General features: G+C 47.9%; 2 protein-coding genes across 2 annotated transcripts in view; one reads left to right on the plus strand and one right to left on the minus strand.

The window, feature by feature from the left end:
- Positions 1-7,454, plus strand: part of Slc25a48 (solute carrier family 25 member 48) — a 40,899-nt gene extending 33,445 nt beyond the window's left edge. The window contains exons 7-8 of the mRNA XM_057787897.1: positions 4,628-4,757; positions 6,867-7,454. Coding sequence (XP_057643880.1) covers positions 4,628-4,750 — 123 coding nt within the window. The 3' untranslated portion in view covers positions 4,751-4,757; positions 6,867-7,454. The remainder of the gene's footprint in view (positions 1-4,627; positions 4,758-6,866) is intronic.
- A 5,433-nt stretch (positions 7,455-12,887) lies between these two features.
- Positions 12,888-15,842, minus strand: Il9 (interleukin 9). The gene is made up of 5 exons (XM_057786894.1): positions 15,720-15,842; positions 15,580-15,615; positions 15,462-15,494; positions 14,186-14,317; positions 12,888-13,004 (listed from the first exon to the last, which is right to left on the minus strand). Exons 1-5 carry the CDS (start codon positions 15,840-15,842, stop codon positions 12,888-12,890), a joined length of 441 nt encoding a protein of 146 aa, XP_057642877.1.
- Between the last annotated feature and the right edge of the window lie 7,733 nt (positions 15,843-23,575).

Raw genomic sequence — 23,575 nt, forward strand, 5'->3', positions numbered from 1 at the left:
TATTCCTGAGATAATGGCACTTACATTTAAGGATAATATTGAGAGAAGTTTACTAATTCCTGTCATTTTTATTTTTATTTTTCTGATTGGTTGGAGCTATTGTCTGTTGTTGTCTGTCTCCCCTATTAGTGATGAAGGTTTGCTAGTTTACTGTGTTGGACACAATGGATTTTTTCCTAGCTTTCCTTTCTTCGTCTATTTCTTCTGTGTCATTTGTTCTTTCCACTGCTGTCAGTATTGAGACTTTTATCCTCCTCTGTGTGCACTATTCCTGCGTGTGTCTTCTGCAGCGCTGTGTGTGAGGAGTCCTGTGTGTCTTCTGCAGTGCTGTGTGCAGTGGTCCTGGGTGGCTATAGTCTAGCAAGGGGATCTCCTCTGTATGTCGGCAGCGTAGGAAGCAAGCACAGCACCGAGACCTGGCAGAACCAGCTGAGGCTCCCTGCCCTGTGAATGTCCCTTTGCTGTAGGCCCCAGGGCTAGGTCAGTTTCTTTTTCACTGTGTGTACAGGCAGGGCTGGGGGCACATTTGAGGGCCGGTGCCCCTGGAGTCTAGGAGGGGGTTATCTGATACCCTGGAGCTGGAGTTACAGGAAGTTGGGAACCACTTGACGAGGGTGCTAGGAATTGAACTCTGGTCTTCTGGAAGAGCAGCAAATGCTCTTACCCACTGAGCCAGCTCAGCTTGGCTCTCTCTAACCTTGCTGGTTCCGTTTTTAAACAGTAGTCTTCTCAAGATAATACCCAGCCACTGCCCTTTGAGTTATATTACCATGTCAGAAATGGAATTTCTCTCCACAGCTGACCAGAGGAACCACTGCCTTGCCCAAATCTGCAGCTGGGTTTGAGGCTTGTGTATGCAGAGGCATGCTCCCAGGAGGTCTGCCTGCCCCTCACCTCACTCACCTTTCGAATGTACCTACTGCTTCACTGCCCCTGTCGTGGAGCTGCAAGACTAAAGTTCCCTTTCTGGTTCTTGTTCTTTTTCTCCACTGTTTCCAGGTAACCTTTCACCCCATTTGTGGATTTTCAACGTTCTTCCTCTTTGTTGCTTGGAATCTTTTTGCCTATTTTTTCTCCTTTATGAGGACACACAGAGGCAGCTGCCAGCCCAAACCTCACCCTGAAGCTAGCTCCCGAACGCTGTTTTTCCTGAGGTAGTTTGATTAATGCATGCTCCCACAGGGCCTATGTCTGTGCCCATGTATTGCTTCTCCCCCAAACCCTGCCAGTTGGTTCTGCCCATCCCTCTATGCCTGGCACACCTTTTCCCAGTGGCTACTGCATACACAGGTGCTTCTCACACAGCACCATGGGCCATAGAGCTTTCTCTACTGCCTCCTCTCTCTTAGAGAAGTTGCCTGTTCTGTCTCCTCTGATCAAGGAAAGATCCAGAACTTTGACTGAGCCAGAGGTGAGCTAGCATGCTGTATAAAAGGATGCAAGATCCAGGGGACACTCCACCATCTAGAGGGAAGCCAACATTAAAGGCAGGGCTGTCAGAATCAACATCACATCCAGCCCTTAGCCATAAAGAGTTAGTTGTCAATCAAATTTGGCAAACTCTACTGGAGAAAATGCCTAAGGGTTTCCTTTTCACAAATCCACTGTTAATTTGCCCAATTATAGAAGATTGGACTAGGTCAGGTGCAATCTTAGGAGTCGGGAACAGAGCAGTAGGTAAAGAGGAAAACCCTACTCGGATCTGGCAGTGGACCAGGATGCATGCATTGAAATACCAGAGCGTGAAGAGGAGGTGGCAGCCTGGGCCCTGAGCAGACCACAGCTGGAATGCTGCATCCCCACCCCCCCGCCCCTGGCACTTCCACCAATTAATACACTGCTGGGAGCCAGCGCACATGTGGGAAGGCCGGGCATTGGCATCCGTCCAGGATGCGGTTCAGAAGAACTCTTCTCTCTTTAGGGATGGATATATCCGGACCTTTATTGTCGTCATTATTTTAATTCTTGTTTTATTTAACAGGAGCCACTGACAGAAGGTACCATTCAGGCACAAACTTAATTTTTTGTTTGTTTGTTTATTTTTCAAGGCAGGGTTTCTCTGTGTAACAGCCTTGGCTGTCCTGGAACTTGCTTTGTAGACCAGGCTGGCCTCAAACTCATAGGGATCTACCTGCCTCTGCCTCCCAAGTGCTGGGATTAAAGGTGTGCGCCACCTTGCCCAGCTTTGGTTTTTGTTTTGTTTGTTTTTCAGAAGACAAATATCTTGTGTTTCTACCAGCAGTTACAGGGCCCAAAGAGATTCATTTGGGAGGCTATCTTTTTACTTGAGATTTTTTTTTGGTCTATTTTCCCCAAATTAATTGTATCATAATTAAAGAGAAATCTGTAGAGGCAAACAAATTGCTGATATCACTTCCCCTACCCCATTGCTATGCTCCGTAGAAACAAAGACTTAAGAACAGCAAGACTGGGCAGTTGCTTTCTCGGCTTCAGCAGTGTCTGTCTGCAGTGCTTATTCAGAGATGGGTTTTATTTGCTTTCTGTGGTGCCAAGAATTGAGCTTCAGCACAGTGCTCAGGGGCTGAACCACTCCACCAGCCCTGTGATCAGGGGTAATCGTGTACTAGCTAATGAAAAGATCTATGATCTGTGAGAGTAGGGCGCTTCCAGACACCAGGACCCATGCTTTAGTGTCCTGCCTGTCACCCCATCCTTTCTGAAACAGCTACCAATATGGGTCTCTTGTGATATAATCCCCCAAATGCACAGCACGCTTGCAAACATGTAAGTGAGTGTGTGTCTGTGTGTGCTCACGTGCACGGGCATTTCATATTGGTAGAACAGTATTGCACAAGTAATACCCCATGGGTCATCTCGAACTTTGCAACCACAAGTGGGAAGAGTGCCTTCATGTAAGACCAATAGCAACTGCAGTCCCCATGACTTCTAGAACTCCGTCTGCGTGCCCACTCCTATGTTCCCATGGAAGGGAACTCGGTTATAATAAGTTATGGCCCTAGAGAAAGGTTGATCTGGTCTTCATAACTCAAGGGTTGCTGGGAGAGGTCACACTCAGAAGCTCATGGTTCAGGAATCCACCACCAAAGTAGCGCTGGTCACCCGTGCTTTGGTCCTTGTCTCTGCCCACTCTGAGGGTTGCTTTGGTCCTTGTCTCTGCCCACTCTGAGGGTTGCTTTGGTCCTTGTCTCTGCCCACTCTGAGGGTTGTCTTGGGCACCGTGGACTGTGGTTCCTGAGCACCATGGGCTGTGATTTCTGAAAGGAGTTTTAAAACCCTCAAATGAGGAGGCTGGAGTTGACCCTTGGGTTCCTGGTGGTGCGACAAGGCTGGCTCAGGGCTGGACAGGCACATTCGTGGTAGTCAGGCTTCCTGACGGACTGGTCAATTGCCTGGTTGTCTCTCCCTTTAGGGTTCTGTAGTCCTAACTCTATTTGAACGCCGAAAGCTGCCACCACCAGAGCTCCCTCAGTACAGGCTACTCTCTTGTTCATTGACTCACTCGTCCTTCATGGACTCATGAGACAAACAGTTATAGAAGAACTGCTCAGGTCTAAGTAACTATGAACGAAGAGACAAGGGTTGGGAGTGGGGGTGGGGTGGGGGAATTACACCCTCAGACTCTGCTTCTTGTCCTCTCAGGTACTAATAAGTCATGGCTTATGGGGAACAATGAGGGCTCGGGGTGATTAGGAAGGTACTCTTGTCCACTCTACGGTGGCCTTGGTTGGGTGGGCAGAGGCTGCAAGCACATCTGGAGAGCATTCAAAGTGGAGGGGACCAGAGATGGCCCTGGGAGACAGAGATGGCCCAGGGCAGTCAGAACACAAGGCTTGGCTGGAGGCTCATCACAGGCTGGTGAGGGGTGTAGACATATCCCAGGTAGTAGGGAGCTATGGAGGATTTATGAGGAGGGTCTTGGCCCTAAAGTTCTCAACATTGTTTGATGGGGCAGGAGGTTGCATTCCAGGCTGGGCCCTCCTGGCGCTGCCTTGGAGTAGAGTCAAGTCAAGGTTACAGGGAGTCTGGGAACCCAGCATGGAATTTTCCCCTTGGAGCTGGATTCAGTTCCTGGCTATTACTCAGTCACTCTAGGTGAGCCTACGGTTAGGCATTAAAGAGGAGTGCTGGTATTACCCAAAGTCCATGTGGGGCTGTCTGAGCAACTCCAGCATTTGTTCCGTCTGCTCCTCTGCGAGGCCCAGTTGTGTCCTGTGGCTGCCACTGTCCCCTGAGACTAGACACATGCACAGGCTGGCTGCCTCTTTCTGAAAACGTCTCACTCTGTTTTAAACTGTGAGATGATTCTGTGTGAGAGACAGTTCATATGCCTGACGGCTCTCAGGTCACGCTTGGGGGAGGGTTTACCTTCTGATTGTGTGCAATTTCCACAGAACACCTTAAGGGGCAGCTCCCTACCCCAGGGCTCCCTAGACCCCTTTCTGTTCCCGTCATTGCCCGCTAATATTGCCATCGCTCTAGAGGGCATTCATCTCATCTAAGAGGTTCTGGGCCCCCCACCTGGCACCAAGCACAAAGATGTGGGGAGCAAGGGGCACCTGAGAGCCATGTCATAGCCTTGCCCAGAAACAGCCGGCAAAACATGGGTGACGGGTTTAGTCCTGGAATAACTAACTCCTGCCCAAAGGTGTTTTTCAGGGGCCTCCCTGTGAACGCCGTACGCGGCTTCCCCACGAGCGCAGCCCTGTTCCTCGGGTATGAGTTCTCCCTGAAGGCACTCCGAGGCGACCATACTGTGACAAGCCCATGAATGTAAGGTGAGTGTGGTTTCTCCCAGGCAAGGGCGAAGCTGGGACTCCATTCTCCCTCACGAAACTGTCTTGAGCTTCTGAAATACCCTCTGTCCCCTGTGGAAAGTCCAGGAGTAGAGGGGTCTGCCTTCTCCCGTCACCTTGCCATTCTGAAGCAGCCATGGTTGACAGTGGCACACTGGGTCTCTGGTGACCGAACTGGGCCCAGCTCAACATCCACAGCTGGTTAGCCTGCTTTCTCTTCCACTCATAGCTCCCACAGTCCCTGGAGAGAAGCGCGTTTAGCTTCTTTCTTAAAATGTAGTGATCCCTGGTCTGAGGACACTGTGGCCACCCCGTGCTCACACTGGGCCAGCTCCCCACTTCTTGCTAACCTGCTCTTTCGCAAAGCTCCAGAGGGCAGGCCACTCCTTGCCTCCCGCAGTCAGAGTCCTCCCCTTTCCTGTCTCACTGCGGAAGGATCAGTGTAGCATAGTGCTGTGCATCTTGCTCAAGGGCTCTCAGCGGCTCTCTACTTCACGTCACCTGAGAGACCTGAGAGTCCATCTTTGGTGCCACCTCCTCCAGCACCGTTCCCCCCATCCTGAACACCCTGTCCTCTCTCTCCTGGGGTCTGTAATCCTGCTGTGCCTTGAGTCAACTCCCCCTGATCTTGATGTCATCAGCTCTTTGTCCTGCAGTCCTAGTTGCTGGTCTCCTCCAGACAAACAGCTAGATTTCTTAGTTGAGATGTGGCCTGCCTACTGCCTGTGGGTCCCCTCCATCCTTCCCAGTGGGGGTCCTCTGCACAGCAGCTCCCTTCCCTCCACCCCTTTCCTGATGGTATCTCAGTCCTGTCCCTGGATGAAGAGTGGCTGACCTCCACTGACCCTCTCTCCTGTTGCTGCTCCTCACTTGCGAGCTCAGACGATAGGAAGGGGTCAATTGTTGGACTTTCTCATCAACCAGGAAATTCCTGGCTAATGGCAGAGACTCATCCCACATGGCCAAATCTTAGCTACAAAATGGCTTCAGTACCAAGGCTCAGATCTGGCGTGGCTGGGCACCTGCCCCGTTTGTCACACAGTGCCACTCTTTGCCACCCTGAGGACTGGTTCTTTAAGGAGGCTGGAGGAAGTTTCTAGAGAGCCAAGTCGGGACTGTCTTAGATTTGGCATTTGAGAGCAGTAGCTGGGCAGCTGGAAGTTTTCCACTCTGAATGGGCTCTCCCTGCTAAGGGCTGGGCAGCCCGACTCCGTAGGAAAAAGCCGCTAGGGGTGGAAGTGGTAAGAACTGGTCCCCTAATGGTAGTAGGTGATCCCAGCAACTTTGTCTTGAACAGGCTTCACCTGAGGTATTTAACATCTTGCTCTAATGAGGCTCCTCTAGCAAGCCTGAGCTTTAACTTACAAAGGTTTGGGGCAGGCCATGGTCTGCACATCAGAATCATGAACTCTCTGAAGAAGTGCACAGCAATGCCACTCTCTTTGTCTAGACCCAGATGGCGGAGATGGTGGATCTCAGATGGTCCTAGAACACTGCAGACCCTAAGAAGCAGTGGAATGGTGACTCTCCAGAGTCCCAGGCACAAGGGTCAATGAAAATTATTTCCAAACTCTCTAGAGCCTCAGGGAGACAGGACCCTCCTTTATCCACCCTTGTTCTGCTTCCATCCAGGCTACTCATAACAGAGACAGGAAGCTCAATGGGAAGGGTGTGAGGTAGGTATTTTGCCATGGGGATAATCTGAGAAAGAGGGCCCTGGTCACTGGTAAGCAGTCACTTCTTAGGCTTGTTCACGAGTCCTACTGTGTCATCCTTCCCTGACCTCTCAGGGTCCTGGTAGCAGAACCCTCCAAGAAGTAATAGTGCCTCTGCTCTGCGTCCTGCCCTGACGTGCATGCTCTAGAGCAAGGAGCCCTGCTCTCCGTTTACAAGGAGCTGCATGCCCTGAGAGGGGACATAGCCTTCTCATGACGCCTTGTTTGAGCATTGTAAACAGTCCCAGACAGCTGTCCTGACTGGCTGAAGTGTTTCGGTGATTACTACCCCATCTCTCCATGTGGGTTGTCTGAGCCTAGATCCTGCTGGCCACAACTCAAAAGAGGATACTTTACTTTCCTTCTCTCTTCCCAGGGCAGACCAGGCTTCATCCTACTGCAGGTTGGTGCTGACAATACCTGTAGAACCAGCATCAGTGAGTTATTGCAACGAAGGAAGACCCAGCCATCCCAGTTCTGTGCCAGGTGGGCCACAGCCATCCTACTGAGCTCAGAGTCACTTCCTTCAGGATTACAGGCTCTCCATTTCTCTCTCCAACCCAGAGTGCTGGTAGGAAGCAGCAGACTATGGACCAAACAATCACCATTTTTCTTTCCGCTTGAGATTAGAACCTGTGAAAATCTGGGGCAAAGCATCTGTGCCCCTGGATGTTGAAAATTCAGCCAAGATGCAGCTCCATGATTCCATATAAAAGCACCGAATGCCCTTTGGGTTATTTCTGTGTCACATGCCTCTACATGGCTTCTGGGAGGGCTTGGTCACCCTCATCTCTGCTCAGGTTAGGTCTGTGGAAATGTTGCCAGCCCAGAGAGAAACCAGCTCCATACAGTCTGGTAGCGGAACTAAGTGGGTGGTATCATTTTCTCCTGGGTCTTTGAGGTGTGCAGGGGGCACAGTGGCTGGAAAGAATTACGTAGGGCTGAGAAATCCAAAGGTTCTCAAGCCTGTGTGTGTATTGGTGTCATGGGTGGCAGATGGCAGCCCAGGCTTGCAGGAGGTGGGTGCTCTCTGGACCTGACTTTTATATGGAAACCAAATAAAATGCACATGTTGTCTACACCCTGCCGTCCCGTGTGATTTTATGCTCCTGTTTCCTCTCCTATTGGAACCGTAAAGGAGAGTGCATTGCTGTTATATGGCATGTGTTCATGATGTCACTTCTAATGCTGTCCTCGCAGCAGCCACACCTACTCCACTACATCTCAGGGCACTGCTGAATGTGACCTCAGAATTGTCCAACACTGTCACCTGGGCATCAGCCAAGAGGAAAAGCCATGCACGGTGATCTTAAACCCCAGCAAGGGACCTTGTTCTCACAGTCATATAAAAAACTAAGGATCTTTCTTGGTTTCTCTTATGCGTCATCCCCTCCCACCTCTGTGTGATCTGAATTAAATTCCTGAAAGCTCTGACTCGACAGAGCCAGCACCAGGCCACTGCTGCCCCCCAGAGGCCGACTGGTCATTCTTCCCAGTGTAGCTCACTAGGGCTCCCCTCACACCCTCACGGTGCTCTCCTCCATCTCCATCCTCCACAGCTTCCGGGGCTGCAAAGTCCTCTGGACAGCCTTGAGCCCAAGGCTATGGGGCCTCTGGTCACTTAGTCATTACACGTTCGTTGTGCACCTGCCTTGTGTAGGAACTGTCTCTAGGGTTGAGGATGGAGGAGCCCCAGCAGTACCTTCATGCTAATTTATTAGACCCTTGCAGAAACAGGCTGGATCCCTCCCCTCCTCAGCATCATGAGCAGGTACTGAGGATGCCAGGGAGGAGATGCTCCTGGCATGTTAGATAATTCTGATGTGAACCCAGAGTACTTCTTTCATCACATCCTAGGGCGTGTCGAGTAGTTATGCCCCAGTGCCTGCCTTAGCTCCGCAGTCAGACTGGATGAGGTAGCCTGTAGGGTCTTCCACAGTGTGCTGACTGGGCTGTTTACTCCTCTGTAGTGAATGAATTGGGGGCAGCTGGAGACCCTTCTGCTTGTCTGTGATGTCACCTGCTATGTAGCCTTTGAAAGACCCCATATACACATGAGAAAACCAGAGTGGAAAGGAAGGTATCTTAGGATCATTGAAGATAATTTTGGTCTTGTGGGTCACCTTGAGGACAGATGCTCAACAAGAAACACCGGTTCTCAAAGGCCTCTTTGGCTGATATACCACAGAATTGTCACTTGGTGGCAGCAGAGGTCAACTAAACCCCTAGAGGCATCTGCTAGATGGTGACCTAGGTCTTCCTGCCTCTCCGTTTTCCATGCCACTGGATGCTGTCTTTTCCCTAGATTCCAGTGTCCGTGGCTATCTGAATAATCTCAACAGATTCTGCCTGTTTGGGCCTCTGTTTTCCTCATCTGCAAATGCCCACACAATTTTCTTTCACTTGCTGTCCAAATCGTCAGTAAGAACTAAGGACAGAAGTTGTTTTGGGAACTGTAGAGTGTCCTGTGTACAGGTTAGAAGACTGTGATGTGTGTGTGTGTTTCTGTCTGCCTTCCTCTCCGAATCTAGGCTGTTTAGTTTTTGTTAGGAAGTTGACAAAGAGTGACTGCATCTGTGTTCCCTGAGCCTGGACTGTGTAAAACCCTGAGAGTCATAACTGCTCCTTTGTACCTTCAAGTGAATGTCTCCTAAGAATTGCTCCAATAATCCTCTCTGCTAAGTTCATGTCAAAGAAGATTCCAGAAGCATGTGACCCAGCAGAGGAATCCAGGGAGCCAGACATCCAGAGAAGTAAGGCTTCTGGCCTCTGGCTGAGCATAGAGAGCCCACTTGGCTCAGTTCCCCTGAGCATGGAGGGGGGCCAAACTGGGTTTGGTTCCCCAAGTTCTAAGAACCATCACCCTATACGCCTGCCTCGGTACGTCACACTCCACAGCATCTTGATGATGCCGAGCTGGCACCTGTATGCTTATTCGGACTGTTGAGTTGTCAAACCACGTCCTCAGGTGTGCGGGATGCGGGTTCACATCCTCAGGTGTGCGGGATGCGGGTTCACATCCACAGGCGTGCAGGGTGTGGGTAGAACTTGTCCCCCTCCCCCCAGCCTCCATTCTACCCTATAGCTGGGGAAAACGGGGTTTTTGTCACTTGTAGGGAAAATTTACGAGTTCTGAGTGAAATGTTCAGTTCAAGACGGTCTCCTTCTTCCCTGGGGGAGACTTGGGGCTCTGGGGTTGGGATGCAGGGAGGATTCTTTCGGTGATCTCTGTTTTATTCTCTGGGTTCCTGGAACAAATCTGCTGGCGACTTAGCCACCTGTGCAGGGCAGCAGTCTCATCCACTTGAACAGTGTGCCTCTGAGCCTCAGCTCTCCCATCCGCACAGTGAGAATAATCATACACAACCGTTAGTGAATTCTTCATGGGGTCAGTGGGAGGCTCTGACTCACTCTTCCACAGATCACACTTAGTGCTGCCTGATGCCCAGAAAATCTCTGTTTTTTCTCCTTTCTCCAAGGTGCTCGTTGATAGAGCCCAGCTCCCCTAGAACTGCCTATCTGCCTATCTCGCTCCAGGTGAGCCCTCCTCAGAGTCCGCCTGCAGGAGTGAGCCCTTATCTTACACAACTTCACAGACAAGCCAAGGGAAAGCACCCAGCTGGCAGGTGGTTTTGATGTGGCAACAGGTTTCAGTTTATATTGCTCAGTTCCTCTCCTCTAGCAGTGGCTTGTGTCATCGTCGGGCTGAGACCGTCCCCAACCCCTGGCATCTTCCCTTGCCTGTGATCCTGCTGAGGTGAGGGCAGACTGCAAACCACAGAGTAGTGTGACTCAGAAAGCCCAGGTGCAGGGGAAGCCACCAGGGTTGCCATATAGCCAGCAGCCAGCCAGGGAGCTGCAGAAGCCTCCTCTGTTCCTCCTGGAGACGACCCAGAGCCAGGCAGGATGGAAGTGAGCCCTGAGCTGGAGTAAAGCTGTTTTGTTCATGCAGGTCCCCAATCCCTTATCGCCGCCCTGAAACCCAAACAGCTCAGCCAACTCAGGGTTGTTGTGACTCATTTGGCTGTAAACCTTGACCGCTCTGTGTGAATGTTCTCTGGTTTCACTGCAGAATATTGATGCATTTAATCACAGAATTTTGCTCCAGGCCCTACTAGTGGTGTTACATAATGTGGCCCATGAATCGTGCATTAGCTTTTGAAAGGACTAAAATGCTCGAAAGCTGAACCCTGCCTGACCCTTGCTTTCTGCATAAGTGGGTGCGCACTGGGGCTGTGGCGACCCATTTGACCCTCAGGCTGTGATCAGAGGACGAAGCATGGAAATCTTACCTAGAGAGAACAAGAACAACAGGGCAGGCAGAGCGATGGGTTGGCAAACAGAACCAGCTGGAAGTGGCTCTCTGCTCTAAGTTTTCACCAGCTGAGGGAACTTGGGAATATCTCCAACCTAGAAAGCTTCCATGTTCATGCTTATAAAAAAGGAAATACTAGTGTCTACTCCCCACCAATCCTGGGTGATTAAATAAGGTTCTCCCTCCCCGTCCAATCAGAGACGATGCCCCACGTGAAGTGCTCAACACTAATGACTATTTCAAGAGTGTGGCTTACTAGACCTCAGCATTTCCTGTGTATCACACTTTGGTAAATTTGGAAGGGGTGGGGAAAGGTTTTGGGGGATCCACAGGCCAGACAGCAGGCATGATACACATACTCAGACATGCTCCCTATTCAATGCACTGTGTGGAGGCAGGAACCTAGTTCTGGAAGCTTCACGCATGAAGACGGAACCCACGGTTCCCACTTACCTCTGTATCAGGTGGGGGAGGAGAGGACCATTCTGTCTGTTGAAGACTCTCACCCTGTCCTTGATCCTGTGTCCTCCAATTCATTAAACAAGCCTTAAGTCTTTTCCATCCCAGGTAGGCAGGTAGCATAAACTGACCTTTGACCTGATTAGGGGTGTTGCAAAGATACCCATAGAATGTTCTGGGTCCAGCCTATCCACAGGCATGGATATTCCTGACTCAGTGGTGCCCTTGCATCTGGAGTGCCACCATTCAGACCGTGTGCACATGGCATCTGCTCCATGAGCTCCGTGCTACTATAGGAGTGGACAAACTGGGTCCCTGAAGAGAGAGGCAGGCACGGGGGTGGGGTAGGTAGAGGGTCAGGGTGAGGGGTATGGCTACACCCACACTCTACCAGCCATGTAGTGTGGTTTGAGGCTCTCTGGGGTTTGCCCATTAGGGTTTGCTGACTGACATGTGGTGGGGCCTCCCTGAACAGCTCTGGGTAAACAGACCATGTGGATCCCGCACGTCTTTCCACCCTGAAGGCCACGCTCTGTGACTCAGATCCAGGCCCACTGCCAGTCCTTTGCATTCTTATATAAGCCACACCCACGTTATGTGTGTGCGCGCATGTGGGCATGTGCACATGAGTGGATGCTATGTATGTGTGTGCATGTGGGTGTGTACACATGAGTGGAGGCTATATTTGTGTGTGCATGTGGGTGTGTACACATGAGTGGAGGCTATGTATGTATGTGCATGTGGGCGTGTGCACGAGTGGAGGCTATGTATGTGTGCGCATGTGGGCATGTGCATATAAGTGGAGGCTATGTATGTGTGTACACGTGGGCATGTGCACATGGAGACCATATATGTGTGTATGCGGGCATGTACACAGGAGTAGAGGCTATGTGTGTGTGTGTATGTGGACATGTACATATGAGTGGATGTTATGTATGTGTGTGCAAGTGGGCATGTACACATGAGTGGAGATGCTCTTGGAGGGCAGAGGCATCAGATCCCCTAGAGCTAGAGAGACAGATGGCTGTGAGCCTCCTGATATAGGTGCTGGGAACTGAACTCCGCTTCTGGATGAGCAGCAAGGACTCTGAACCACTGCTACACACTTCCAGTCCCCATACCCGCATTTGCAGGGAGTCTCTCAGCCCTTGGACTCTCCAAACAATGACCCTTCCCATTTTGGGTCCACAGTTTGTTCTACAGGAACAAAAGCCCTTGGTAATGTGGAAGTGCCCTGTGCTTCCCCCAGGTAGCTCTTGGCCTCTACTGCTGTCACCTGTCACACTGTCCCGCAGGGCTGCTCACCTATGGACCAGTCAAGGCTCAAGCCTCGAGTTCTGGGCTCAGGCTTGTGAACCTGCTTGTTACTGAGTCTTTGATCCACTCCACCTATGACAACGTTCGAAGCTCTGTTTGTTCCGAGCAGCAGGAACGAATAAGGAAGGAGACAGCACCTGGAGGCAGCTTGTATTTCTCCTTCCCCGTGGATCTTTATTCCAGAACCAAAGAGGAACAAAAGAGCACAACTGGCTGATCTAGAAGAGCTGAGTTTATTTCTTTATTATAATAATTAAAAAGGAAAGGCTTTATAAATTCAATAAATAGAATAAATAATGTTCATCATCATGCTTGTTTCCGCCTTAGCACCCCTGCCTTCTGGAACGTCGCCTGGAGACTCTTCAAAAATGACAGCGTGTTGCCTGCTGTGGTCTGGTTGCATGGATTTTCACAGGAGAAAAACTGCAGAGATGGACAAGGTCAAGATAGAGTGAGCAACTGCAGTGTACACCTAGCAACTGGAGGACCATCGTCCCCAAGCAACTGCAGTGTACACCTAGAAACCACAGGACCATCGACCCCAAGCAACTGCAGTGTACACCTAGAAACCACAGGACCATTGTCCCCAAGCCTTGGGGACAGGCTGATGGGCAGGGGAGAGAGGAGTGAGACGTGGGGAAAATAGGAAGGCGATCCTGGACAGACTATGTAGGGGGTTAATCTGGGGTCAGGATTCCAGGAGTCTGCATGCATATCTCTCTCTCTCTCTCTCTCTCTCTCTCTCTCTCTCTCTCTCTCTCTCACACACACACACACACACACACACACACACACACACACACACGTGGCCTTAAATGTGATTAGGGAAAAAAAATCTTTTCTCAGGATTCTTTAAGGACTAAATATCTTTATACTTTTTATCTCCTTCCCCCACATCCTTCCAAGACCACTTTATAACACAGTAGTTCTGAGTGAGACTTTGGATTCACATAGACCAGAGTTTAAGTCCCAACTTAGTCTCTTATTAAATGCAATCTTATCAGAAAAATAACTTTCCTGGGTATTACTGTCCTCCTTTAGCAGGGCAGACAGAGTGAAAGCTGGTCTCTAAGGCAGATGCTCAGCCTGACATTGCAGGTGGTACAGCCAGGACAGCTGCCATGGTGGGCATGGATACATGACCAGCCTGGCCAACCACAGCACTTCATACTGCTGGCTGCGCTCCTATGAACACCAAGGCCCAGGGAGAAAGGACGGTGGCCTGCCACTGCCCCAGGAACAAGGCAGTTGATAGGCTGCAGGGGAGGTGTCAAGTGCCTACCTAGACCTTGGTATCTTTTTACAAACCCTTTGGGCCATCAACAAGCAAACAGAAACCCTGACTTAGAGGTTGCCACATCTAGGTTAGTCCATGGAGTCTTCAGATGGCCCAGTGCTGTGTGGGCCATAGTCTGACTCTCTGGAGTGCAGCTTTTGGTTACAGCAGGGTGAATTCCAGGGCCTCCAACTCTAACTACCAGCCTTTCTCATTGGCTCAGAGATGAGCAGACAGCTTTTCTCTGCTGCAGCTCTGACCCCAAGGCTCCACTCTGATGCCAGCATTCACTCAGAAACCAGTTGTCACACGCAAACACAGAACTCACCGGACACTTGTTGCTCTTTAGGCTTTCAACTGTCCTTTCCACCCGAATGAAAAAAGCTGAGTAAACTGTTTTCTGTGTGGCATTGTTCACCTGTGACAATCCCTCCTGGAAGCACGGTGCGGTACAATCATCCTGGTAAAGGGAAAGGACTTGTGAAAAGGGCTCATGAGAACCCTCTGGGACACCCTTGAGAAGGAGTCGCCAAGAGAACTTTAATTTAACCAGGGTCACCCAGACTTGTGCTATTTTTGCATCTGTTCCTTGACACTCTAGGAAATGGTGTTAAATGATTTAAGGTGAGCCGTTTTCACAGCGACACTCAGAAGGAGATTCTATCCAGGAAACGTGGGCCTGCCGCCCCACAAAGGCAGCCCGGCATTTTCCTTGCACCTGCTCGCCCTGTCCAGGCTGGTGGCTGCAAGTTTGAAAGGACAGAAAAGGAAAAGCCTTTCTCACATCAGCTGAGACAGGCCATTGGATAGGGCTTGTGTTTCAGACAAGCTAAAATCCTGCCCTGAGAAGCAAGGCAAGAGAATAGCTGGACCCTTCCCTGACCACATCAGCTTCTCCCAGGTCCGGCTTGCAGGCTGAGCCCTGCAGTGGCCGCAGGTCTGGCTGACTGTGCTCTCTTCCTAACTGAGAGCTAGAGTGGGACCCGAGCCTCCCTGCTCCATCCTCGCTGTCACAGTGCTAGCTGCTCTCCCGGGGTCCATTCGGTCCCCAGCACCAAACTTGGATACTGTCCTCCCAGAGGATGGTTGGAGTCATTTGTCAGTCATTGAAAACCAGCAGGAAGATTGAGGAAGAGGAAGAGGTGAGGAGGGCAGGGAGGAGAAGGAGAAGGGAAAGGTGTGCCTGACATCTGGACAGTCCATGCCTGATGCTGTTTTGTTCCACAAACCTGGAGCCATCAGCAGACGAATCAGAGAGATCAGAGCCATTGTTTTCACTTTGTACATGGCCATTTATCCCAAAAGATAGTCAATAATTTTTAGACTCTGAAAAAATATTCAAATGTCTCAAGGGCCATGGTGCTAACTTAAACATATAGATATACATACATAAAGAGAGATAGATAGATAGATAGATAGATGATAGATAGATAGATAGATAGATAGATAGATAGATAGATAGATGATAGATAGATAAAGTTTTAAAGGTCTATACTATAAGTTACATTTAGGTAATAATTTAAAATTTAGAATGTGAAGTAAATTGTGTTATTTTTCTTCAAAGCTTGAACAGCAACCCAGTGCTCTTTTTTAGCTGTACTTACCGATGGGACGGGAAGACACAAGCAGCTGGTCACCTGCAAGAGAGAAATCACAGCGTGAACACTCCAACTATGAACTTAAAGACAGGTTTGGAAGACTCTTAAGAAATCAGTCACTCACGTTGGTGCTGCAACTGCATTTTGAGGCAGGGTCATCCTGCAGCAGGCAAAGAGAAGATAACCACAGTGAGTAGAGAGCCCTCCTCGCCCTCCAGGGATGGCTCACACAGCTGCCAGCTCTCCCCAGCCCCAGAAATCTACCTTCAGCTTCTGGATAAGGAAGCTGGTGTCTCTGATCCCAGCAGTGGTACTGCATTTCCAGCTCAGCACAGAGCCCATAGAACTGAAGAGCAGGGCAGAGGCAAGGATGGAGGCCACAAACATCTTGGCAGGAGTCTGGAGCTCAACCTACTGGCACCTTCCAGGCTAGCAGTATTTAAAGCTCTTCAAACAGGGAAAAACCCTGACATCAAACTGATACCCAGTGCCCACTTTTTCTCTGTAAGTTGAGGCCAATTGATATTGAAAACCAATCAGTCTGAGTCACTTGACAAAGGCTGCCTTGTGCCAGGAAATACCGTTCCTCAGAAAGGATGCTTTTCAAATAGTTGGGTTCTGAAACGCTGAAGGAAAAGTTAAAGATCTGCCCCCACCCCCTTGAAAGGCAGGAATTCTGGTTGTGAGAATCAGGGCGCTTTCTATGAAAGCCCCGATCTGTGTTTCCCCCTTCTCATCAGTGGAAATGCTGACAGACACTCACAGTATTGTAATGAAGGGGTCACACTGGGGATATCAGGGGAAAGCAGGGCACCCCTCTCACTTATTGGGGTTTTTTCTCTGACCATTGTATCCTCAGTTTGCTGTGCTTGACTGCTAGTTGCTCAGAGCCTCTCAGGCCTCTGCGAGTGGAGCGTGTGAGGAGCTGCTCCCTGTAAGCACAGGAATGCTGGAACTGTTCTTACTGACCTTAGCCTTGAGGGTCCCTGGACTCTACAGACCCTGTGCAGCACTGGGTAGCATCAGGTTCAAAATACAAACCAAGACAGTACGAAAACAGGGCCCTACCTTGTACCTAGAGTACTTACAACCTATCAGTCCCCATCCTAGGTACTTTATGTAAATTAAGCCATCAGGTGAGATGGGTATTAACTTGCCATCCTCATTTCTACCCCTTAAGCCACTGTATACATCTTATCTGCCAGGTTTCCTAGTGTGGCTTTGTCCATCAACCTCTAACATGGTTGTGCTCATCACTGTGACTGGAGAGCAGACTCTCTGTGGTCCACTGGTATAAATACTACAGTTATCCTCAGTATTTTACACACGGGAAAACTGAGGCACAGAGAAGCAAGTAATTTCCCCAAAGTCACACAACTAGGAATATGGAGAAAGTCCTAAGTACAGGTATTGTGGGGGGTGCAACCAGCTTTTCATCTCCCTGTCAACCAAGGCAACCAGCTTTTCGTCTCTTTGTCACTTGCCTATATTTGGAGCCTTTTTATAAAAATACTTATTTATTTTGATTTTATATATGTAAATGTTTTGTGTGCATGTATAAGTTCACCACATGTGTGCAGTTTTCATGGAGGTCAAAGAGAGCATTGGCTCTCCTGGAATCAGAGTTATAGATGGTTGTGAGCTGCCATGTGGGTGCTGGGCATCAAACCCAGGTCATCTGCAAGAGCAGCCAATGTTCTTAACCTCTGAGTGATCCCTCCAGCCCCATCTTAGGAGCCTTTGGGTTCCTTGCTTCAGTGAACTCTAACTTCCTACTGATATGCTGTATTACGCTTGGACTCCCTCCCTCCGTCTGACTGTGTCTTCATACTTACTACTCAATGTCTTTTAATCTCTCTTTTCCTCTCCCTCTCCTATATCCTAAGAATTATTCTTCTTTCATCTACTGTGAGAACAATAGTTTTGCTTTCCACGTGTGAGAGATCCTTGCTTAGAAAGGACGTGGCTTGTGGCTTATTTCACCGTAATGTCTTCCAGGTGTGTCCATCCTGCCACAGATGATGGGGTTTCAGTTTTATGGTAGAACCACACTCCATTGCGTGTGCACACGCGATGTATTTTCTTCTGTCTGCCATAGACTTGTAGGTTGATCCTGCATCTGAGCTGATGTCACAGTGCCACACTCTGAGCTGATGTCACAGTGCCACACTCTGAGCTGATGTCACAGTGCCACACTCTGAGTGATGTCACAGTGCCACACTCTGAGCTGATGTCATAGTGCCACACTCTGAGCTGATGTCACAGTGCCACACTCTGCCTGCAGCACGCCTCCAGTCTTTTCCTCTGAGCTAGTGCCACACTCAGCTGGATCGCTGGAGTCTCTGGATAATCTGATTTTCCTTTCTGAAACCTTGACACTAAGAAGTCTGCACTGATCTACATTCCACCTGCAGTGCCTGAGTCCCATCCTGCGCTCACCTGTCAACATTTGCTGTTTTTTTTTATAATAGTGATTTTGAATTGGGTATCAAGTAATAGGAAGCAAAGAAATCAAATTACTTGCTTCAAAATGGCATAATATATAGATTTTTTTTTAAAAAAAAACAGCTTTGGCAAACTCTACCAAAAGTCACAGATAAGGGACTGAAGGATATAAAATCCTTTATAATCCAACATAGAAGCCAGCCATATTGTACACACTAGTAATGAACTTACTCAAAAGACATGAGTCGATGCTGTTAGCACACTATAAACAACAGCGGCAACACTGAAGTGGAAGAAGACAAGATAAATGCCTTGGGATAAGTCAGGTGTGGAAGTGCAAGCCCATAGCCCCAGCTACTCAGGATGCTGAGGCAGCAAGATGGATCAAACCTGGGAATTCAGGGCCAGCAGCAAACCAACCAACCAACCCAAAATGCCTAGAAATAAATTTAAACAAAGAAGTAACAAGTCCTAGAATGAAAATTACAAAATACTGAAAAAAAAAAACTGAAGATTCTATGTGTACATACAAGGGAAAGACCATGTATGCTTGTGGACTATGAGAATTAGTATATTTAGAATGTCTATACTACCCTAAGTAGCTTATAGATTCCATGAGATTTCTACCCGAATACCAATGGCATTCTTATAGAAATAGGAAAAATAAGTTCTACGTTTACTAAATGCTTGGCAATTACTGACCAAATGACTAATTCATTTGCTTCTGTTAAGACTCATTAGACATATGTATTATTAGAAATAACCAGCACACTGTCCCCAGCAGATAATCGTTTAATGTTGTAAGCGGCTGAACATGAATGCATTTGAGGAATGAGTGGGGTAATGAGCAATCCTTGTGCTCTGAGCCCCTGCTGCAGGGCTTGGTCTCATCGAGGCTGCTCAAGGAAGGGCCGTGGGACTGGGATTCCCAATCTGTAAAGTGCCACCCCCACCCTCAGCACACACACATGCACACACACTCAGCTCTGAAAGAGGAGCAGGCCCATGACGGAAGCCCTGCAGTTGAACACCATCGAAACAGCAGGCACTGTCCAAGCCCTGTGCAACTTTTGAAGCTTGACTTCTAGGATTTTCTCAGCATCAAAATGCAAGTATGCAAATAACAGGAAGAAACACGCCCAACTCGAGAATGACTCACTGACATTAGCTACCAGGGAGGCAGGGGAGCAAAATGCAGGCCAAGATCCAACACAGATAACAGCCTCAGCAATAAGTGACGGGAGACAATAATCAACCATTTATTTTGTTCCAAAGATAAAGCTTAGCATACTTATTGTGTGATTAAAAAGCTCATCTGTCATGGATTGTTTCTCAAGGAATACAACAAAATGGTTATTTGTTCTAGGAAAACACAACACAAAATGACCAAAAAATTTTCTTGTTTTAAAATAACAAAATTTCCAAGCCAAAAACCAAAAAAATCCACGTTTTACTTTAAACAGTAAAGAGATAACAAGTTCCTAGAATCTTCTAGCACTAATTTCTTCACCAAATAGAAATTTCTAGGTCAATATTTTTTATCAGTTATGATGGGGGTAAGGTTCCTCTGGATGCACTTTCCCGCTGAAGAGGTTGATTTTTAATTGGACACCATTGACCACTGACTGCCCCAGAATCTCCCCTAAGCACCTTCTTCTTTTTCTGACTCAGGGACATAGAACATTCTTCCCTGTTTCTCTGTTCTCCCTAGCCTGAGACCCAGGGTCCATTCCTCCCCTCCTCACTCCCTACCGCTGTCTAATAACCCCCAGTTTACCTTTGGAAATGGGGCTCACACTGCCTGAATCAGCAGCATAGTCTGTCTCTGCTTGAAACGTGCCCCATTTCTCAGACACTGTAGGGACCCCCTTGGCTCTGGCTGATTTATTGCCATCCATGTGGCTCACAGAAGAACTGATGACTCTTGTGGTCACTGGAAATCTTAGAATCACTCAAACCTTTCATTGTATAAAGTTATATTAAGCACTGTTCCATGGATCACACTATGGTTTCTCAACCATTTAAAACTGTTTTTATATGGAAAATCAGATATATTTATATGAAAATAGATGCTAAGGTATTGAGTGCCCTGTCTTAGCCACAGAATCTGCAGCTTGAATGGGATGTAGCAACTCCCAAAGCTTGTGTGTTGGATTCAATCCCCGTTTTTGTTGACCCATTCCACACAACCCATATCCCAAGACTGCTTAATGTCATAAAAAAAGTAGTGTGTCCCTTTAGAACAGAGGTAGCTTTCACTGTTGACATCACAGAACCTGGAGCCACTCAAAAGGGAAGCCTCTGGGTGTGACTTGGGGGGATTATCTAGGCTAATTGAGATGAGAGGACTCACCTCATTCCAGGGGTTGAGGGGTCCTTCCAGAGGACCAGATTCCCAGCACCCACAACCATTTGTAACTTCAGTCCCAGGGGATCTGAGGCCTTCTTCTGAAGCCTGGCTTCTTTTAGCACCAGTCATGAAAGTGGTATTCAGCCATACATATAGGCAAACCCCACACATATAAAATAAATAAAAATTAAAAATGCTTTTTAAAAACTGAGCTGAGCACAAGGAGCCATCACTTGTGACTTCCAGACTTCAGGCTCAGTGTGGCCCACTGGCTTCTTCTTCCTGCCACCATGCCACTCCCATCAGGATGGAATTTATCCCCTGCTCCCCAGAAGACAAAACAAAGCTTTTCTTCTTTACCATGTTTTGTCACAGTGAGGTAGAGATTAATTGTGTTGCTGTCCCAAAGTTGTCATCACAACATCCTAGCAACTTGAGGAAAGATAGATTGATTTCAGCTCACAGTTTGAGGTTACAGTCCCTCACAGTGGGGAAGGCACAGGGCAGGAACAGTAACTGGACACATTGTATCAGTGACTGAACACATTGTATTGGTGACTTGATACATTGTATCAGTGACTGGCCATACCAGTGACTCAATGCATTGGCTCAGTGATTGGACACATTGTATCAGTGACTAGACAAATCAGGGGCCGAACACATTGTATCAGTGACTGAACACATTGTATTGGTGACTGAACACATTGTATCAGTGACTGAACACATTGTATCAGTGACTGGAAACATTGTATCCACAGTCAGAAGGTAGCGAGCCATGTCTGCTAGTGCCCACCCAGCTCTCTTTTTATTTAGCCCAGGATCGGAGCCTAGGGAATGGTGCCACCCACATTTAGGGTGGGCATTCCCATGTTAGTTAATGCAATCTAGAAACTCCCTCATAAATGCCTAGAGATTTGCCAAGGTGAATCTAAATCCCATCAAGTTGAAAATCAGTATGGATGATCGCAGGTCTGTTTCCAGACTGTAGTCTGCTCTAGTGAAATGTCTGTTCACACAGGTGTTTCCAAGATTTTATTTCTTTAACCTACTAAACATCTTAACAGATGATAGAGAACACATGCCTACCTTTTTATTTCAGTTCTAAGGACCCAGCATAGGTCCTCTCACGTGGTGAGCTAGTTAGTATATTCCCGGCACTTACCATTCATTCTTACAGAAAAATTTAGATCATTGTAAACATATCTAAATTGTCCTTAAGATCTAGCTGATGAGCCCTCCACTAAATACTAAATTTTATAGACTTGCTCTTTTATTTCATACAAGTTCCATGCATTTTTATGAAATTTCTTTCTAGGTTCACCTATTTATTCAACAGTATTTATTGAGGATTTATACCCTGATCGATCTCCCATGATAAAGAAGTGAATGAGAACCAAATTCCTGGTGTGTGGAGCCTACATTTTAGAAAGTACAGAAAGACAAAGAGAAACAAGTAAAAACAAAAACACTGGCACTGTGTCAGTGGTGAGATGTGCCAAGGAAGACAAACGCCAGCAAGGAGGCGGGATGGGGAAGAGATCAGAGCTACACAATAGCTCTGGCCTATTGTGGAGCCAGTGAAAGCCTCTCCAATGATGGTGATTTGGGCAGAGGTTCAAATAAAGCAAGTGGGTAAGTCACACAGACAGCTGTGGAAGAACATTTCTGGCAGGGGAAAAAGGATGGGAAGCACAAAGACCTCATGGCTCCAGAGCCTACCATGCAAGAGGGACAGACAACAAGGTAGCTAGTGTTTCTACGGGTTGATGCAAAGGGTTAGAGAAGCTATGGTTCAAGGCAAAAAGATAAATCTCAGAAAGCACTTCAGGCAGTGAGGGTGGACTCCACACTCAACTCGGAGGAGGCTGGGAAAGACATGAACTGGTCTGATCTTAGGAAGGCTTCTCTGGCTGTTACATGGAGAATAGCTGGGACAAGACACACAAGGACAGAAGACCAGATCCTTTACAGGTCACAAGTCTTCCTTACAGTGTGTGTCTTCCAACTGGTTATTACTGATGTTTAAATGCAACAGTTAGTTTTTGCTGTGTAACAAGCAACCTCAATGCCTCACTAGCTTCTAATAATGTTCATTAACTTTACACACATCTAGGGGCTCAGCTGGGTTTTCCTAGAAGGATCTGTTGAACTTACATGAACTTGAATGACGTACTTGCTGCTCACATATCTGAGACTGACTGGGTGACTGGGTAACCCAGATATATTTTTCATATAAATATAATGTACATATATTAGGGGAAGTATACCAAGCTCAAGGCCAAGGGTCATAGCATGCTTCTGTTCTAATCACATCTGCCAATACCGCAGAATCAAAGCAAGTCATATGACTGATCAGTGACTGAAGGAGAGGCCATTTGGTCCACTGCTCAGAACTCTGGAAGATGGCACAGCCAAAAACCAGGGGTCTGGAGAGAACTGAGCAGTCAGAACCAAATGCAACCCACCACAACAGAAACTTATTAGCATGTTACCTTCTACCCATCAGCTCCCTACTTCTTAATTTTTTGATATTAATTTTTCTAGAAAATGACCTGGGATTTGTTGAAAATCAAAATTAAAATATTATATACTATATCCAATTTTCTCTTGAGTAAAACTTTATAAAACATCTATATTTTGTTCTTTACAGACATTCCAGTTCTTTTTAATTTCCTAACTTGTAAAAGTCTTCTCAATTTTCACTGTAGACCTGTGTAAGAGTGATCACTAATAGCAGTGAAACAGAGTCAAGATTAGGCCATCTTGAATTATCCCCTACTAAGGAAATTAATCCAATACTCTTCTCTTTGTTTTTGTTTTTCAATACAGGGTTCCCTGTGTAGCTTTGGAGCCTGTCCTGGCACTCACTCTGTAGTCCAGGCTGACCTTGAACTCACAGAGATCCACCTGCCTCTGCCTCCTGAGTGCTGGGATTAAAGGTGTGCGCCACCACCACCCGGCGAATCCAATTCTTTACAATTTAGCTTCAGTCAAATTTTTAGGATACGGCAGGAAGCAGCCACATTCCTTGCCAGAATTTACAAGTATGATCTCTAGCCCTATTGCTAATATCCTTTCCCTCTGAAGCCTGTTGAGCTGTGTCTCCACAGTCTGCATTGCTCTCAGTACTACCATCCTCCAAGATCCTACTAGGATGGCCCATTAAGTCCTTCTCCCAGCATTTAACTGCTTTTTCTAATCCAAAGTGCCAACGGCTTCCACGTTAAAATGGCAACTTGTTATAGCAGTGGCCTACCCTGGCACCAACTTTTGTCTAAATTTCGTTTCTTAGGTACTTTTTTATTGTTGTGATAAGACACCACGA

Source organism: Chionomys nivalis, chromosome 13 (assembly GCF_950005125.1).
Source record: "Chionomys nivalis chromosome 13, mChiNiv1.1, whole genome shotgun sequence".
In the NCBI taxonomy this organism is placed as follows: Eukaryota; Metazoa; Chordata; class Mammalia; order Rodentia; family Cricetidae; genus Chionomys; species Chionomys nivalis.

Coding starts and splice junctions, on each gene's coding strand:
- Il9 (XM_057786894.1), bottom strand. CDS start 15,842: ATGTTTGTGGCCTCCATCCTTGCCTCTGCCCTGCTCTTCAGTTCTATG. Junction 15,616..15,719: donor TCCTTATCCAGAAGCTGAAG/GTAGATTTCTGG, acceptor TGCCTGCTGCAG/GATGACCCTGCCTCAAAATG. Junction 15,495..15,579: donor AATGCAGTTGCAGCACCAAC/GTGAGTGACTGA, acceptor TCTCTCTTGCAG/GTGACCAGCTGCTTGTGTCT.